General features: G+C 52.3%; 1 protein-coding gene across 1 annotated transcript in view; it reads left to right on the forward strand.

Annotated features, from left to right (window-relative positions):
- PCSK6 (proprotein convertase subtilisin/kexin type 6) overlaps nucleotides 1–13,435 on the forward strand; it is a 53,784-nt gene that overhangs the window by 22,782 nt on the left and 17,567 nt on the right. Inside the window, exons 9-13 of the mRNA XM_067305787.1 lie at nucleotides 2,399–2,611; nucleotides 5,571–5,671; nucleotides 7,433–7,536; nucleotides 8,918–9,035; nucleotides 12,492–12,680. Coding sequence (XP_067161888.1) covers nucleotides 2,399–2,611; nucleotides 5,571–5,671; nucleotides 7,433–7,536; nucleotides 8,918–9,035; nucleotides 12,492–12,680 — 725 coding nt within the window. The remainder of the gene's footprint in view (nucleotides 1–2,398; nucleotides 2,612–5,570; nucleotides 5,672–7,432; nucleotides 7,537–8,917; nucleotides 9,036–12,491; nucleotides 12,681–13,435) is intronic.

Raw genomic sequence — 13,435 nt, forward strand, 5'->3', positions numbered from 1 at the left:
TGCTCTCCATGTTGCTTTATCGCGTCTGGTTCTTGCTAGCCACGCTGCAAAGCTGTGCCCTAGCGAATGTGCAGAGCGCATCTGTTTCCCTTGGACACGGTGCACATCGGCGGAGGGGGACCAGCCCACGTCAGTGGGCCGTGCCAAAAGCATGGGTCGGGACAGAGCAATCTCGTAGATCTAGGAAACCCTGGAAAGCGAGGCTAGAAGTCCCAGTGGCAGTTGGGCAAAGACTCAACAGACTTGAAATCTGAGTCAGCATCTCCCTTGACAGAAGGCAGTGCAATAATCTCCATAGGAATTGCACTTTTTCTTATGGACCTCCAGATAACTCTATTAATCTTCGCTATGGAAATATCCACCTTATTTGGCTGGGAGGCAGCCCTGATAATGAAAACTTTCATAAAGTAAGGAAACAGCCTGACTTGCCCTGTGTATCCAGAGGCAGGGTCAGCTAAGGGAGTCTCTCTCCAAGTAGGAGAACAAGACAGGTAATAAACCATCCCTCTCCCCCTAATGCTTAAAAAGTACAATAAACCCCAGTGAATTCCTCTGGAGGAAGGCTGCATTTTTTTGTGGAGGAAGATACAGCCAAGCAGTAGGAGGGAGGTAAACTCTGGATCTGCCTGGGCTAGCTCCGAAATAGCACTGTGGCATGAGTAACTCCGGGGGAAGTCAAGTTCACCCCAGCTACTCCTCGGCTAGCTCTGCCACCGCTGCTTGTGGATTGATTTCCTGCCAAGCTCGGCAGGCGCGAGCCAGGCTCTCCGGAGAGCTGCGTGTATGGGGGCAGAAATGCAAAACATTCATTTCAGAGAAAGGCAACTTAATTAAAAAGGAGCATGATATGTTATGGTGTATATCAGTGGAATGGCTTTATGGGCTTTCCCGGGCAGCGGCTGCGACTGTGCTGACTTTCCTGCCCTTGCCTGCCTCCGCTTGGTACCTGCTTTGTGCGGCAGCAAGCCAGGAGGGGAAGGCCGTGGTGGCTGCCAAGGGGGCCCAAGGCAGGACGTCCTGCAAAAACGTACCCAGGCGGGAAGCACGGACTCTTCAGAGCCCCGTGTTCCCTGTGTTTGCTTCTCCTAAAGCCGCACCGGAGAGACAGAGGTCAGCTGAAGCTGAGCGCCTTTCCTCAGCACATGCAGAGCTCTGCGACGTGGTTAATACTACCAGGGCTTAGCAAGCTGCTGCTCTGTCCCAAAGAACCCCCTTAGGTCCGGGAAAACCTTCTTTTCACCCCATCTGAGGAGCAGGCGGGGCTGTTGCTGCACACAGCTCCTGATGCCCTTCTCACGCAACGTTTTCTCACTGCCCTCCATGGCGCTGTGTTATTCCTGGATTTACCTTGGGGAAAAATGAGCTCAAACCATGTCCTAGCCACCTGGGCAACAGCACTGACTTCTGTCCTGAGGAAGGGCAAGCCAAGCCCTCTCTGTGCCGTGCTGCTGGGGCCCCTTGTTTGCGCGTTTGGCTGGCGAAGGAGTGTTTGTGGAGCGTGTGCCACCTTCCCCTGTGCCTCTCCCTCCCCTCCTGGGCTGGAATTTCCCCTGGCTCTGGGGAGGTCTCGGAGGCCGACTCGCCTTTCCCACCCCGGCAAACTAAAATCCTGGCTGAGTCTGAGCTGGAGCTCTGTCAGCTCTTGCAGATGTGGTGCCTGACAGGGGCTGCTCCATCAGATGTTCCTGCCAAGCTCCAGGGAGAGAAAAGACCAAGATTAAAAAAAAAAAAAAGGCCCAAAAGACATGTTATGGGAAACTTTCTTTTGGTTTGGGTGGGTGGTTTTGCAATGGGCTTTGTGGGCTCCGAGCAAAGGAGACGCTGTTTTGGGGGAGTTTCCTGTTGATTCATCCCGCGGACCATCTGGGCCAGGCAGGTGGGGAGGGTGAGGTTGCCTCCTGTCTCCTGTGTGATGTGGTGGGACACAAGCCCCCTCCCTGCATGGCTGGAAAACGCTGTGGCAGAGGTTTCACCTTTGCCCAGGTGCTGTGAATTCCCAAGATTTTTGCCCTTTGAGAGTCTGCGAAAGACACCAAAATCCCCTTTCCCCTAAGACTCTGCCTTCCTTTTGGATAGTCGCTGCCTTCAAAACTGGGGCTCGCTGCAAGAAGATGCACATTTGTAGCGTGTGAATGAGATGGCTCCCAAGGCAACGGGGGCTCGGGGGCTGAGGCTGGGCAGGATGGACCGGAGAAGGGTGGGATCCAGGCTGGAGGTGTCCGTGCATCCTAACCTAACCCAAAATCCTAACCCTAGAGGGACGATGATTACAGAAGGAGTTACACTGCGCTGTGTTACAGTAGCAGGGGACTGCAATTCCTCTCCTTCCTGTACTGATATCCAAGTTTATTCTGGACAAACGTTTGGTCTCATCACGTATTTTTCTGTTTGGCTGCAGGGCCGCAGGGGCTTGGGGTCCATTTTCGTTTGGGCATCGGGAAACGGAGGCAGAGAAGGCGATTACTGCTCTTGCGATGGCTACACCAACAGCATCTACACCATCTCTGTCAGCAGCACCACCGAGAATGGGTACAAGCCCTGGTACCTGGAGGAATGTGCCTCCACCCTCGCCACCACCTACAGCAGCGGGGCCTTCTATGAGCGAAAAATAGTAAGTTTTCTCTCCTCTTCCCACTTCTCCGAGTGGGACAGTGCTTCCCCGAAAGTTTCCCCTGCGGTGGGGATAGCCTGACGCACAGCTGAGTAGCACTGAGTTATTTTCCTAGCCAGGTCACGCTCTAAGAGCCCGGCTGTGTTTCACCCCAGAGGTGACTGCTTTTTGGCAGGGGTGAGGCAACGCGCCTTTCGGATGGGAGCCTTCAGCATGAAAGAGGTTGAATATAAGGAGCCAATGTGGAGCGTAATTGCTGGTGGCTTGGCAAAGTTTCTAGACGTCCTTACTCCGGTGGACTCTCTCTTAGGGATTTATTTACTTCAGGCATCATTTCTTTCTTTCTTTCTTTCTTTTTTTTTTTTTATGCTTCGGCCCAATCCAGCAAACATTTAGGCATGTTTACCTTCAGAGTCGGTTGGACTTCTCGGACACCTGAAAGGCAGCGTGGGCTTGTCTGTAAGATCTGGGCCTTACCGTTAGCTCTGTGGTGCATTTTGCTCATGCTTTTTCTGGTGAAACTCTGCAAAATTGCTCAGGGGAATGCTGCAGTTGTCGCTTCCTTGGGAAGAGCTTGGGCATCTTTTCTTTCTTGTATCTAGGTGAAAAACAGTGCTGGAGGTTTGCAAAAACACAAGGGTGTGCAAGCATTCACCTGTCTCCTAAGGTTCCCCCTGCTTGAAGAAGGGAATTTCAAGGATTTTAGCCTGAGACAGGAATAAAGAGAGAAGATGGAGGTGTTTGGCAGGGATTTGGGAAACGTGAATGCAAGTCCTTGCTGTGCAGCACCCCTCGGGTGCCCTTGGTGAGCTGCTTAGTGTCTCGGGGCTCAGCTCCCCATCTGCAAAGCAGGAAGAGGAGCAGCTCTTCCTGCACAGACATTGTCTGAGGATTAATGCATTAGACTGTGATGTTCTTGGAGTATCGCAGGCGTTTGGAGCCCAGTATTAAGAGGAACGAGTGATGGACCTTGCCTAAAATGCATGCACGTGCGGTAGTTTGTCAGCTGAATAAACATGGGGGAGGTGTTTCCTTACCTACCACTGCGTTGCCACCCGCCGTACGCACGGGCTTGGAGCGCTCCTGCCTGGAGCCGCAGGGTGTGATTAGCACAGGCAAACGGCGGGGCTGGGACAGCTGTGCTTTGATTAATTTAACGGGAGCGCAATGCCAACGTACAGCCCAAATCCAACCCATCTCCAAAAGAGGCCTCTTGATTTTAGCAGTGATTGCTGAAGCCTCAGGGAAGTCTGTGCTGCAAAAGTGCAGTAGTTAATCAGCAGTTTTGTGCATCCTGCTCAAACCGAGCACCCCTGGCTACCGGCAGAGGCAGGAAGGGCTTCGCTCCAGCGTTGCACATCTCCCAGGTGACTTTATCTCTGCTAAAGCTGTGCCTGTGCATATCCTGCTGCAGAGTGTCTGCCCGTCCTCAGCGCCCAGCACAGCAAGGGGCACAGGAGGGAGCCGGCAGCCCGGCTTGGCAGCTACCGCCACGCGTTGATCAAGGTAATCGCTTCAAATATGTTTGAATAAAACACGCCTGAATTCAAAGGCCTGCCTGGCTGCGCGGCAGCATGTTGGAACAGGATTTTGAGTGCGTCCTGACAAGTCTTATGCTCAGCGAGGTTACGTGGCTCCAGGAGGCGCGAGGTGCATTTTAGGTGATTAGTCACACGAAGGTGGATGTGAGTGGGCTCTGATGCCAGGACGACAGCTTTTAAGAAAAGCCAGCGAGCTCTTATATTTCCCATTTGGTTTCCTCCTTCGTGCTGTTGCGTAGAGAGCTTTCCCTCAAAGAAACAGTAAGGCAACGTCACAGAGGGTTAATGAATCATTTTCTGGACATCTCGGATATTTTTCCCTGCTGTTCAGGCTATATTTGCCCTGTTACAACAACTTTTGTGGTCTCTTTGCAGCAAGACATTTCCTTATGAAAGCCTCTGTGCGTCATCTGCAACTCAGGCAATCAAAACATCACCCACCAGCGCTGCACATTACCAGAGCTGATAGGGAAGTTTCTACCCGAATTATTTTTTGACAGAAAATGAAGTTTCTACAAGTCAATTTTTTTTTTCAAGAGTGATTTCAATTGTGCCCCAAGAACATTAATGTCCACCCAGAAGCCAGACTTGAAGTGTCTCTGTGGGGCCATCTTTCATGACACTCGCGTCCTGCGTCAGTCCGCCAGCACATTGATGAGCAAGCAGCTGTGTCAGAGCTGGGCAAAACCAGCAGTTTCCAAGACAGCCTCGCTGAGAAACGGGGTGGCAAGTTCCCCCCACAAAAGCATGAGATTAAATCAAAGCCCACGAGCCTTTTAAAAATGTAATAAACTGAACATCTCTCCCCACCTTTGCTCTCCAAGCTTTTAGTACTCAAACTTTGAGCTTCTCTCTGAAACTAGAAAGCTGGAAATGCTTTTCTCCCCCCCCCCCCCCCCCCCCCCCCCGCAATGCAAATGGAAATTTGTGCAAAACGCCAGGGGCTGGTGCTTTTAAGGAAAGCGCCTGATATGGTGGAGCTCAAAGGGAGACTGGGGCAGTGCGGGAGTGCGTCCCGCTCTGCGCAGAGATGCACGCGCCTAGCCCCGCTCACAGCGCTCCAGCCACAGCTTTTGCTCTGTCTGCTCCGCAGCAAAACTGACTTTCCTCCCATCAAATAGATTTTGCATCTTTTAGCAAGGTAGTTAAAGGAAAACATGAATGTGGGAGCTTTCTCACCCCCTGAACGCTTCCGCAGCCCTCTCCTCGGCTCTGGGCGCCCTGGAGGTCTCGGCGCTGCCGTGGTGGTTAGGTACCCATGGGCTCTGCTCCCCGGTGGCTGCTCAGCAGCATCTTAAGCAACTCTCAAGCTCTCAGCGGTGCGTGGCAACCCCCTGCCTGCACGGGAGCCTCCCTGCTCCGTGGTGTTGCTGCGAAGCCAGCCGCACCGCTCTGAGCCGTGGCACCTCCATCCGCAGGTCACCACGGACCTGAGGCACCGCTGCACAGACGGCCACACTGGCACCTCCGTCTCTGCCCCCATGGTCGCCGGCATCATCGCCTTGGCTTTGGAAGCAAAGTAAGTTAACCTTTCTGCCCTCCCTGCCTGCTTTTGGGTGGCGTGTTTCCAAACTCAGTACCCGGTGAGCAAAAGCAGGAAAAAAACAAAAAAAAAAGTTGGGTTTTTCTCTAGAGCTGCTCGAAACGGGCCAAAGTTATTCTAAATTGCTCCTCGCAAGGTTTGATGCAGCACTGTTGTTTTGTATGTGATTTTCCTGTGCATGTTTTATTGAGCTAATGCTTCACTTGTCCCCTTTTTTGAAAACTTGGGTTTTGTAAGATAAGTCAGGCTTTTCATCTGGTACATTGAAACCACTGACAACCAGCTCCAAAAGGAGTTTTATAAATACTTTGTTGAAAAAATACGTCAGAAAATGTCATGGAAAATGGAAAATGTCTGCAAAAGTGATGGTTTTCACCAAGTGTTTCATTTGGGGAAAAAGGACTGCTTTTGCATAGCATCAAAAATTCATGCAGTGTGAACAACAGCAATCCTCTCCCCATTTCAAACAAGCTCTGCTGGGAAATGTGAGCTGCAGCTCAGCCCTCTGCTTCGCCTCCCGGCCCGGTGCCGGTCCCAACCCCTCTGCATCACGCAGCGTCGCTGGCCCCAGCTGAGCTGCGCTGGCTTCTCCGTGTTTCCCTGCGGAGCATTTTCTCATGAGCTTCTCAATATTATTTTTTTTATGGGGGGGAAATAAAAATAAATCCAAGCCATGGCTCTGTTTTACCAAGCTATGAATAAACTGTAGGTAAGCATGAGTGGCAGAGCGCTGCGGAAGAATAATATGATCGCATTAAGTAATGGAGTTCATGGCATATCTGGCTTCATTTGTCTTCATCAGTCTGCCCCCTCTCCTCCCAGCTTCCAGCCATTTGGCTCAGTTTTAAATCCACGGGGCCAGGTTGGGTGAACACGTTTCAGGAGATGTCATTTTCATTACAGATACGTTAAGAGAGTTAGATGTAATTTTTGAGTTGTTTGGTTGGGGCATAAAATGCAACATTAAGTACCAGGGCATGGTGCAGAGAGATGCAGGCGCTCAGACACTCCATTATGATGAGAAGGAATAAATTGAATTTCTCTTCCTAAATGTTGTTTGATAGAATTATAAATCAAAGCTTGAGATGCTCAAGAAATGACTGTAAGAGAAAGCATGGAAAATTCTTCAAAAATCTCTTTGAGCTGGGATCTTGGATGGTGTTCAAAAGCCAGCGGGGCCCTGTGTCCAGCGCCCGTGAACACACAAGCAGCATGTAAATCCTGCCTAAGGTCTCACTTTGAGTTTCATTTTTCTGTTAAATGAGGGACTCTGCTTGTTCCCTGCAGTAGTTGCCATTACTCCTGCAAAGGTAGGATTCGCTCAGCAGCGTGTATCAATGAGCTGTTGCGTTTAGTAGCCTGCGCTGGGATTTGATTCATTCCTGAGTCCTCATTCCTGATTTGCTCTGGTTACACCTTGGAGCATGAGAGCTAAATATCTTTTGCCTGAAATAAATCCCTGCGAACGTCCTCGACTGCCTGCTGCTGGTCCCCTGCAGCTGCCCCGGGCTCTGCTTCTCCCGGAGCGCTGCAGCCAGCGCCGCCCGCTCAGTCTCGGGCACCACAAGTGACTGCCGAGCTCTCGGCAGCAAAGATAGCATTTATTGATAACCGCTGATTATTTATCGATATCAATAGCTGAGGCTGGAGTGGTGCATTAGGGCAGTGCAAAGCCACAGCTTCGGCATGGCAAAGGCACCTTGCCACCGGTGTTCCTCTGCGCCCGTGTCGTTGCAGCCCCTTGCTAACCTGGAGAGATGTCCAGCACCTGCTGGTTAAGACCTCGAGGCCAGTACACCTGCGAGCGGCCGACTGGAAGACGAATGGCGCGGGGCACAAAGGTGAGGCAGGCGTGCGGGTTCAGCACCGTCCGCACCGAATGTCGAGTGAGGGTGGAGAGAGGATGTTTGCAGAGCTGCCTTTTTTTATTACGATGATTTGCAAAGCTGAAATTCAGCCATCTGCTTTGCTTGTCTTTGTGTTGTCTCCCCTCTTGACTCGCATTGGGATAAGGAGGTTTTATTTGCAAGAAAGTCTGCAAAAGGCAAAATAAAGGCCCACAAAGCCCTGCTCACAAGGGTGTTTTCCCCAAATGACCACTCTCAGCTGGTTTTGAGCTGTGCCGGCTGTATCACAGGCTGTTGAACAGCACAAGGAGCAGGCAATAAATCACAGTTCGATAAGCTCTGCAAAAGCCTGCTTGTCATCGGCTATCCTGAACGGCGGAGCCACAACATCTGCTGCCCGTTCCATCAAGCAGCAGCTGGCCGGTGCTCAGGGATTTAAGACAGCGAAAGGAAGGGGCTGGAGAAGAGCTAGCTCCGCAGGCTGCACTTCCACGGGGTCGGACGCGCTGCCTGCCAGCCTGCACCGTGCCACCCGAGGCATCGCAGCTGATAAAACCCCGAAGTCAGCCCTGGCCCTTGCTAAGCGGTGGCTGCCTGCACCGAATGCGGCGAAAAGGCTCGCGGGCAGCTTTCAGCTGAGGGGGGCTGCTCCCTGCCGCGGGGCTTTTCATGGCTCCAGGGCACCTTTGGGGTGTAACTTGGCCAAGTCGATTAGCGCCTCATACCAGAGCAGGAGCAATTTTGCGCATTCCCAAATGGTTGGAGGATGTTTTGGGTGTGTCGGTGCTTTGCAACACAGCCTGGCAAAGAGATGCCGGCACTTCCACTGAGCAGGGATGGAGCAGCCCTGTCGCCTTGCGCAACGCCTCGGGAATTAGCCAGGAGCAGTTTGGGCTAGGATGGGGGCTAACGTTGCTGCAGGGTATGGCTGCGCTAGTCTGGTATCTCCGCATGGCATTTCACTGGTGATAGCGGTTGGGTCACAACCGTGTCGTACAGTGCATAAGTACCCGGGTAGATTTCCAAGCCATTTTCTTGCCTCTTGGGGAGCAGATTGTTGTTGCTGCAGTTCTGCTCATCGCTGCCTAGCCTGAGCCGTCCACCCCGTGCCCCTTTCGTGGGTTGTCTCACTCCAGGGGGAGGTAGGGAGGGAGCTTGGCAGCGAGCTGAGTGCAGTCCTCCAGCTGGTGAGGAGCCCCAGGAGAAGACCTTTTCTCCATTACGGCTTTGCATACTTCAGCCCTCCTTTGCATGTGGTTTTGCTTTCTCTGAAATGCTGAGTGCCAGGTATCAATTTATTTCCGCCCCGCAGGTAGCTCTGAAGCTCACGCAGTATTTTTAAGGAAGTGGGTTTCTGAGTCTTCTCTCTTTTCAGTTAGCCATCTATATGGATTTGGTCTGGTGGATGCAGAAGCTATTGTGATGGAAGCTAAGAAGTGGAAATCAGTCCCCCCACAGCATGTCTGCGTTGGAAGCCTGGACAGGGTGCCCAAGTGAGTATTGCTGGCTGCGAACCCCTCCTGAGTCTGAGGGATATACGGCCTCTTGCAATAAGGGTTTGGTGAAGTCATCTTTGCAGTGCAGAGACTCTGCTCCAGGCTCTGTGTTTTCTGGTTGCCTGGGTTCAGGGAGGAAACAAGGCCCTTGCAAAGACTCGCTGAGTTGTGACTCGCTGTGAGAGCATCAAAATCTGACTTTCATCCACTGGCACATCCAGCCAAACCCTGAAACAGAGTTTCTGAGACCCTGGATACTCCCAGGAGTGATATCTTAAGCTGGGGGAACTTTGGCTGTGAATCCTGGGTCATTCTGAGCTGCCTTGCCCAGGCAAGCCAGAAAAGTTGCATGTATTTTTTTGGTTGATGTTTCTTAGTACTGATGTTGCTTCCGAGATACTAAGATGCAAGTTTCCTGGGGGTTGTGCTTCATGTTCACTGCCTTGCTGTGCTGCTCTGCAGGGAGGAATATAAATTCTACAAAGATTACAAGCGGTTTGCTTCTTGGAAATTAGGAGTCAGGGTGGACAGGACAAGTCCTGTGGCCTGGACAGCCTGGATGCAAGGCATGACAAAATCCCTTGCTATTTCAGTTGATAACAATTACCAGGTACAAGGGTCTCAGGAGCTAATATGGTTTTATTTACAGTTTTGGCTAAGAAAGCCTGCTAAGCTCTGCTCTCCTCTGCACAAGCATCTCGAGCCTTGCAGTGATTCACAGCCCCCGGTGAGCTCCTGCCTCAAAGCAAGGGAATATTCATGGATTTTAAAGTCAGAACAACCCCTGCCAGCTGACCTGGTGTCCTGTGTATTGATTCAGAAGTGCCCACCCAGGATGTGTGCCTGCAACACGATGACAAGTGGGTCCCACAGGGGCTGTGTGGGACCAGGTTAGGCTGCAGATGATTTATATTGCCCTTTCTGTGCTCTCAGTTCCCAGGTGGGTGATCAGCAGGAAATTTTTGAGAGCTGACAGTGCTGTTTGCCATTTTGGAAATGGCTTAGGGAGACCAAAGTATTAACCCACTGGCTCCTGTGTTAGCAGTGAAGTGTTGGGCTGATATCTCTCTTCCACAAAAGAGCTCATTTTGACTTGAAGGCACCAAAAATGGTAGTTTGTTGCAAGGACTTCTCCCACTTCCCATTAAAGAGTAACGCCTACAATCTCTTTGAATTTGTGTCAGGTTCCAACCGGTTCAGGTTTGTATCATACTGCTGGTAGGTCTTCATCTGCTAGATCGAAGGGTGAGATCAGTGATGAGAGCAAAGGTATTTACTGCTATAAGCTGCTGGCACTTCCCTGGGGTATCCGAGCCCAGCACTAAATGGGGAGGTGAGCGTGGGAGAAGGGGCTGAATTAACAGTTGCCTTGGCAGCTCGTCCTGCACTGGGTTCAGGAGTCGTCGCCTGCGACGGGCAGGCGTTGACGGCTGTCCTTGCGGTCCTCCCAAACGCAGGCGAGGCTGGGCTGTGCTCTCCCAGGCCGAGGCTGGCCAGATGCCTGGGGGGCTTGCAAAGACCCTTCCACCTCTCTTTAGGCCTGATCCATTCCCAGCTGAAACCAGGCTCCCGTGATGCCAGTGGGCAGATGTTACTCTGCGGGAAAGCAGGCTTTCAAAGGAGTCCCACTGCAGCAACCAACTGATTGATGAAAGGGGCATAATTTTAGATTAGAGCCTCTGGCAAAATCAAACTTCCTGGTAAGACACTACTTCATTTTTAGAGCAGATGATTTGTTGATGAAAAAAGCACAATTTCTTTGGAAAGAATTAAGAATGCAAGAGTAATGATTTGTAGCCAAATTTGTTCATAAAGCAGTTTATCTGATAGAGACACTAATTGCAAACCAAAGAGAAACACTGCGCCGATAATTATAATAAAAAGCGCACTTGCAGCCCATAAGGCATACATCTTGTTCAAAAGCGTCTTGTTACTGTAAGGCAATTCAGCAAATTCCTGTTCTAGGACAATGTATTGCAACAGAGGGTACAATAATTCGCTGCTTTTTGCTGTGAAGCGGTAGGAAACCAGGTTTAAACAAAACAGACAGTCTGTGGCTTGCTGATAGGAACCAGAGACACACAGCACAGATGAGAAGCCAAAGGAAATACTCCCAAATTATGTCTCATTAAGGAGCCCCTCCTGCCCCTTGTTAAAACTGAGTTTGGGGGAAGAGTGGGAAATACAGAGAGCAGTTTAGTATGGCTGGGATTGCATTTTGGGGGGGGACTTACCCTGTTGAAAACATTGGCAGATTTAAGCATTTTTACATCCTCTGTCTCTTCATCCGTCAGTGTTGAGCAAAATGCGTAAGGGGCACAGATGCGTGCGTCGTCTGCCCCCGCTTACACGCAACGTGAGCAGGTATTTCCTGAGAAATACGAATAGGCTCAAGCTGCTGCTATTAATGGTCAGCAATTTTCCACGTGACACATTCCCCTACTCGCTCATGCTGTTCGCTCAGGCGCTCGCTCACAGCTGCCTGGCCAGAGCAGTGGCTGGGAGGGAGCCACCGCCGCCACGGGCTGGGAAAGTGTCCCGAGTTTGTCAGTTCTTGGGGCTTGAGCAGTGCGGGCACATCTTTGCGGCCCTGACCCGCCGTGGGTGCACGTGCAGCCCTGCAGCAGCCCTACCTCTGACCCTCCCCTACCTCCAGCTTCGCATGGGTGATTCAAGGGCCCGGGTTATCTGAGAGCTTTGGTCAAGCGGCCGCACTTCAGTGGGAGTGGGTTACGTGGAGGCTACACGCCTGCAAAGATAGCGTTGAAAAGGGTCGGGTCTAAACAGCGTTTGCTCAGTGGGAGTGAAATTCCCAAACCTCTTTACCGTCTTGGCCCACCAAGGAAAGGAAATTTTTTTTTTCCAATGAGGAACAGATGCAGCATCTCAAATGTTGTCCTTGCATGGGATGTTTTTGAGTGCTCCCTGGTCCTCCCAGGAATTACATCACTGTTTATAACTATTCCAATTATTCTGAATGACTAAGGCAAAATAAAGCCAAGCTATGTGATCCCTGTCAGACTCCCAAGCATATGTCCTGAAGTATCCCATGAGGACGTCTGGGAATAAGAGAGAGAGAGGGATTGCCCCTGCTGATAAATTATGTCTTAGCAGCACGGATGAGAGGCATCCCGGGACGCAATCCTCCTCAGGGCAGTGATTATTCGTGTATTTGAGCACGTGCCCTCTGAAGGCCACACATCTTGGTTGCCGTGGCTGGCAGTCACTGCCAGGCTCGGCCACCGGCTTTGGGACACCTCGGCAAAGCACCTGGCTCGGAGCCCCCTTACCCTGGGCTGATGGGCAGACGCTGGGGAGAGACAGGCACCCACAGCACCTGCGCGTGGGTGGGATGAGCCGGTTCCTGGCCAGCTGCCGCCCTGTTCCCAGGTGCCGCTCCCCCAGGCCAAGCACTCTCCCATCTCCTGCTGACGCTCCGCTTGTCCCTGCCAGGTACATCCGTGCCGACCACGTGGTGCGCGCCACCACCCTCACCAGCGCCTGCGCTGACCATTACGACCAGCACGTGGTTTACCTGGAGCACGTCGTCGTGCGCGTCAGCATCTCGCACCCTCGCCGGGGGGACCTGCAGATCAGCCTCGTCTCCCCCGCGGGAACCAGGTCGCAGCTCCTTGCAAGGAGGTGAGAGCAGCTGCCGCGGGGCAGTGACCCCAGTCCTGCGCCAAAGGGTGGGGAGAAAACACAAAATGCCGTTTGGGAAGGCAGCTTGCCTGGCCTTGCCTCATCCCTTCCTCCTGCGATGCCGGGGAGCTGCTGCCAGAGCGCACGAGATGGAAACAGCCTTATTCTCTCGACTTCGGACTAGAAGTGTAAAACCAGTGGGGACTGCTGCGTCACAGTTCACGAGAAGCAGGGGAAAAAACAGTGTCACCTCCTTTCCTAAGCTGAGTCAGGCTTCTGGCATCCCAAATTACGGTCCCTCACTAAACTGTGAGCCATGAGCATAAGTGTTTATGGTGGTTTGAGGACTCCCAAGTGTCATCTGGCTGTTGAGCAGCTGTTGGAAATGCTGCTTTTCACCACCCTGCATGTTGCCTTCTCCAGGAACAGAGTTTGATTCACAGTTTGCCTGTAACCAGGAGGAGCAGAAATGCTGCTTCTCCCGTTTTGGTGGCTTCTCTGCATGAGTCTCTTACAGAATGGGATTTCCAGGTGCGGGGAGGTGTTGGGGCTTGCAAATGCTGGCGTTGCAGTGCAGGCGGCGAACGCTTGGCTTCCCCGTGCTCGGCCCCGCGCCCCGCCAGGAGAGCCCCGCTGCGGGCGCTGAGCCCAGTCCCAACCCCTCCTGGGGGATGCGGTACAGGAGGGCCAGAAAGGGGCCCCAGAGTGTCCCGTGGGTAGCTCAACGCGACGCCTGTGCAGCCAGAACGTCCCCG

This window comes from Apteryx mantelli, chromosome 15 (assembly GCF_036417845.1).
Source record: "Apteryx mantelli isolate bAptMan1 chromosome 15, bAptMan1.hap1, whole genome shotgun sequence".
Classification (NCBI taxonomy): domain Eukaryota; kingdom Metazoa; phylum Chordata; class Aves; order Apterygiformes; family Apterygidae; genus Apteryx; species Apteryx mantelli.